This window comes from Opisthorchis viverrini (genome assembly GCF_000715545.1).
Source record: "Opisthorchis viverrini unplaced genomic scaffold opera_v5_174, whole genome shotgun sequence".
NCBI lineage: Eukaryota > Metazoa > Platyhelminthes > Trematoda > Opisthorchiida > Opisthorchiidae > Opisthorchis > Opisthorchis viverrini.
Genome location: NW_008751832.1, coordinates 757,269 through 761,999, shown reverse-complemented (window position 1 = coordinate 761,999; position 4,731 = coordinate 757,269). Strand labels below are relative to the sequence as shown.

The 4,731-nt window shown below is 43.7% G+C and overlaps 1 protein-coding gene across 1 annotated transcript; it reads left to right on the top strand.

Moving 5' to 3' along the window:
* Positions 1 to 424: 424 nt before the first annotated feature.
* On the top strand, positions 425 to 1,279 carry T265_07557 (hypothetical protein; the record flags this gene model as incomplete). Its single annotated transcript, XM_009173107.1, has 1 exon — positions 425 to 1,279. One exon carries the CDS (start codon positions 425 to 427, stop codon positions 1,277 to 1,279), a length of 855 nt encoding a protein of 284 aa, XP_009171371.1.
* Positions 1,280 to 4,731: the final 3,452 nt, after the last annotated feature.

Sequence of the window (4,731 nt, the reverse complement as noted above, 5' to 3'; positions counted from 1 at the left end):
TCTTGAGCTGTTCTTACCTCTTGTTGATACTATCTTCTCCCTAAGTTATGGTTTCTGTAGTCTCTCAGGATTTGGTAGATACTGATGGCTGATAATTTAATCCGAGGTTAAAATTAGGTTAAGGTTAATATATTCCGTCTTTGTAATATAAGCGGAGCGCATCCTGACTCAATAAATCTGCCACTGAAAATGTCCGGCAGTCTAAATTTAGTAATGGAAGTGATGCATACATTTCCCTCCTTGTAGACATGTAAGTAAATATTGGTGTACAGTCCGGCCGTGTGGTATTTTGTGCATCTTCTCCTTCTTGTAAGATAAAGTTTTCACCTCTGAAATGTTTTTGTCTTTTCAGGTTGTAACGCTGGTGGTCTATGTGTACTTGGGCGTCCTGGTTCTGTCTCACCAGTTTTCAGACCCCGTGCGAATGCTAAAAGAATTTAACGCCGCTCAACACAGCCTCAATGGCACAGCGTCGATTAATGGAACGCATCCGTCACCAGCCAGCGCTGCGCTTGATGTGGCACCGAATATTCCTGTCTTTGCATTGCTTGCTCTTATGTTTTATACTGGTTGGCTTCGAGTTGCCGAGTCCAGCGTATTTCCGTTCGCCGAAGATGATGACAACTTCGAGGTGATCCCCTTGCTTGAGCGGAACATCGGCACAAGTATGTGGTTTGTTGACAGCGCGGTAACTTACCAAAGAAATATCCCAGAGATTGTCAAGACTGGTTGCAAACCACCAGGTTCAACTGAATCAGGTGATCTACCTGATGGATTTTCTCAACAAGCTGCGATGGGCTTGAAAAGATCTATGCCACCGCCAATACAGAAAGTTGTGCCCGATGCCCACCGAGCAAGCACTTCATTAAACATACTTGCGGATCAAGACCTACCATGCCCCACCGAGTTACGCCGCCGTGAATCGAAGTATTTTTTCGCTGGTTCCATGGCCAGAATTTGCGAAGAGCAGAAGGATAACAGACGCTACCGACGCTTTTCTCGTCCTACATTAAATGCAGATCCGAACGTAATTTCCGTAGGTTCTGACGACGAGTTAGCATTTCCTAGTCCACGAAGGCCATCAACTTCCATTGGGACATTCTTCACACGTGTTGGAGCTCGCGTCTCACAGGCATTCCATTCTCAGCCTTCTAGTTATTCCGTCACAAGCTCCGTCACTGTTGAGGATCCAGTTGTAACATTTCAGAAAGCGACTGGTACTGGTTCGTCGCAATCACAAACAATTAGTTCGTTGGGAACAAAAGCCAAATATGTCTAAAAATTTGCTTTTCTCAATGGTTCTATCTAATCTGACTTATCCTATGCACAGTATCATTTGCTCAATTCTCTATTTTTATGAATTTGTAATAGAAGCACCCTACCATCATGTTATTGGATGTATAGAAATATTTAATTCATTAAATTTGAGTGCTCGCTTCAATAGTTTTTTTGTTGTTGGACCTAGTACCAATATTTGCGTAAGATATGTACATTCAAGTAGTTTCGACCTGTTTCCCCTATACTGCCAGAAATTCGAGACTCGCACGGCATTCTACGCATCATCCACGCCACAGTTGGTGGCTATGGTTGAACCCAAGCTACTCTGTCCCCATTTTATTATATTTCGTTGCCACATCATTGATCACATAGAAGAGAACAGAAACTAACTTACTGACCCATCTGCCGGCTTACTGAGTGGGCCAAATGATCAGAAGAGTTGTGTAGGCGAACCGAAGGTTTTGGTCAGGACGGAAAGCGTTTTATTCATTTGATGAGCGCAGATAACAAAGAGTACCTAGGTAGTGCCTGCACAGCTAAATTTGACCTGTATGCTACCTTGGTTCTATCTTCATCTTAGCCAGGAATATATCAGCCAGAATCAGGTTCACAAGGATGCTCACTACCACCTTGTAAAGTTGAGTCTTGAAAATGCATTTTTAACATTTCTGGTGCAAAATGAGGTCAACTCTTTATTAACTGTGGCAGAAATTAGAACAGTGACAGGACAAGCTGGAATGCATTCACAGATGGGGCCAGCTGAATATTTTTGTAAAAGAGGACTGACCGTTGAAAGAACACATAAAGGAAGGAGATGGGTCAACTGAGTTCGGTGCTCAAGCTGTAAATGGCCTACTCTGTTCTTATGAACTTTGGTATCCCCACGTTCTTTGAACGTTTTGACGTTCGACATTTATATCTAAGACAGTTTCTCCATGTTTTGGGCTGTCGGTGGAACTCGGGTTCAATATTTGTACCTAAGTTTCCACAAGCAAAACATCTTCTGGCCGGGGATCCACCCTGACCTTTCCTGGATCTGAAGGAATGGCTTGCATTTTAATTACACAGTTCTTTTTTTGTTCTGAATGATGTGTCAGATGATGTGTCTCTCTGACTTCAGAATGATATTCCCAGGGATTTGCTTCGGTTGTCTCAATCTTTCGATATGGACTCTCGTGAGTATGCACTTTGACGTAAAGGTGAGGCAGGCATTTATTGACTATGGTTGACAATCTTGGCTTTAAATCAGTTTGCCGCTTCAGAGGCAGTTGGAGTGACGCTGCAGACCCGCTTGGAAAAGTTCACCATTCAGCTACTATATGCGAGTGCTCAGGCTAACGAAAGGAAGTTTACAAAACATTGTGGTGCAAAGATTGAGCAAACCAAAAACAAACAGTCCAACATTAGAAATTAAAACAAAAAGAAACAGAAACCCAGGAAGACAGTCATTTCCGGCCCCAAATCTGCTTTCTGTTCGTACTAGAAATGAGTTTCCATGAAAAGTGTCAACTGGTGACGTTCTCCAAGATGATTCTCCAGTAAACCAAAAACCCTAAATAATACTCCTTTAATCATTTTTGGAAGGGAGATAGCACATTGGAGACTGTGCCGCACACTTATTCAGACCAATAGAAGTAGTTTGTACAAAACAGACGCCTGCAATTTAAATACATTGTATTAACGGCACTTTCCTCAGCTTAATTCCCGGTCTGAGTCTCCCAAACTAGTGATCACGTCAAAACAACCACCAAAGGTGCGCAAGCTTTAATAATGCCCAAAAACACTGAGTGCATCATATATATAGCGCAAGTAGCAACAACTTTCTCGAACTTCTGACGGGACCTATTAGCCGCACAATGCTCGCTGAGGCCCGGATGCCCAAATGGGACTCAAAAGTTTCGATTAGTACACTAAACTCTATTGCCCGTCTGCTTTAGTAATTCAGGTACACGTCGTAGCTTCCAAAAATTCAGTTCCATTGTGCGAATACTATGCGCCACTTCCGATACCTTCTGGATGCGCTATTGGCAACCGCGTTCGGCCAGTACCGGGTCATGATTGGCCCCTGGGCCCAGATTTTCGACCAGTCAGACCGGCTTGATGCCGGATCGGCAAGCGTCCCGAAATTTTGGCCAATCTTGCGCCGGATGGGCTTCTTAGCCGTAGCAGCACCTGACTGCGGGCGGTAAAGCGGGATTCGTGTGGAATTCCGCCTAACATACATTGAATTGCTAAGCGGGGTACAATTGTTAGTCATTGTGAGCATACCATATTGCTTAATGGAGCAGGAAATCCAAGAGGACCAAACGACCGACCACATTGGCCGGTCTCTCCCTGCAGTTGAATAGCACCCGGACATCGATCATGTGGTAGCCAGCCCGTGCAACACAAAACAAGAGAGCACGTGTATCCTTGGCATGAGAATGATGAACCCCACCTACATATTTTGTTTAATTTTTCGTCTCCAGAATTGTTGGTAGCTTATAATAGCGTAGAATCAAACTTGAAACTGACATCTTTACTCTCTTTATGGGAGGAATCTTTGAGTTGGCGCAAGCGAATGCATCCAACTTAGCTGGTTCCTGACCGGCGCGACTCTGCTCAAGCAGGTGAAAAACTTACATCTCCTTAACATCAGTCATTTACCGCCTCTTTTTGGATTATCTAGGGTTTGAACTGGAATATGCCTGAAGCCTACTCCGTAGTTTTCTTTCTTATTCGACTAAGGAAGCTAATCAACTCCATTCTGATACTCCGGAGTTCATCAGCCCAGGTTTCCTCTCGATAAGGATTGCATCCATGTGAGTGGACGGCAGCCATTATCAAATCCACTGTAAAATTCCCGTGAAGTATTGGCTAATCACTTTGACTTCATTTTTGAAAAAAAACCTCGAATGAATAACTACATCAGGGTCGGAGAAGCAGCTGGAAGAGCTTGGCCATGGTCTTGGACATCCGCATGGAATCTCTGGTGATCTGGTTTGTTGTGAAATTTGGCCAATCTGACTGATAACGAAGCTCACCACGGTGTACGTTAAACCTAGTAATGCGTTAGACAATATTTCACACCAACACCTCAAAAGCAGAATGGGGTTATGGATGCTCGATAACTTTCTAATTTCTAGGCAAAACTCAAATATAATGAAGCCACCTCCAATCCAGTACACGTCTCGGTCACCATCTCATAACTTTCTTTATTGAAGCTCAAGCCATTCAAAATGCTTAACGCTTGCCGATGATATGAATTCCTGGACGATGCATGAGAATGTAGCGCCGCAAAACGTGTCCTTTATGCATGCAATCGATGGTCTGGAATGTGTCGGTTGTCAATTAATCTATCCGCACGCTTAGTTTCTCCTAGCAGCGCACCTCTCATCATATTAGAAAAAGTTTTTGGGCCGCGGTTACTTCAAAGAAAGTACTTCAACTCTCAGTGATTTGAAGCCTCAATTC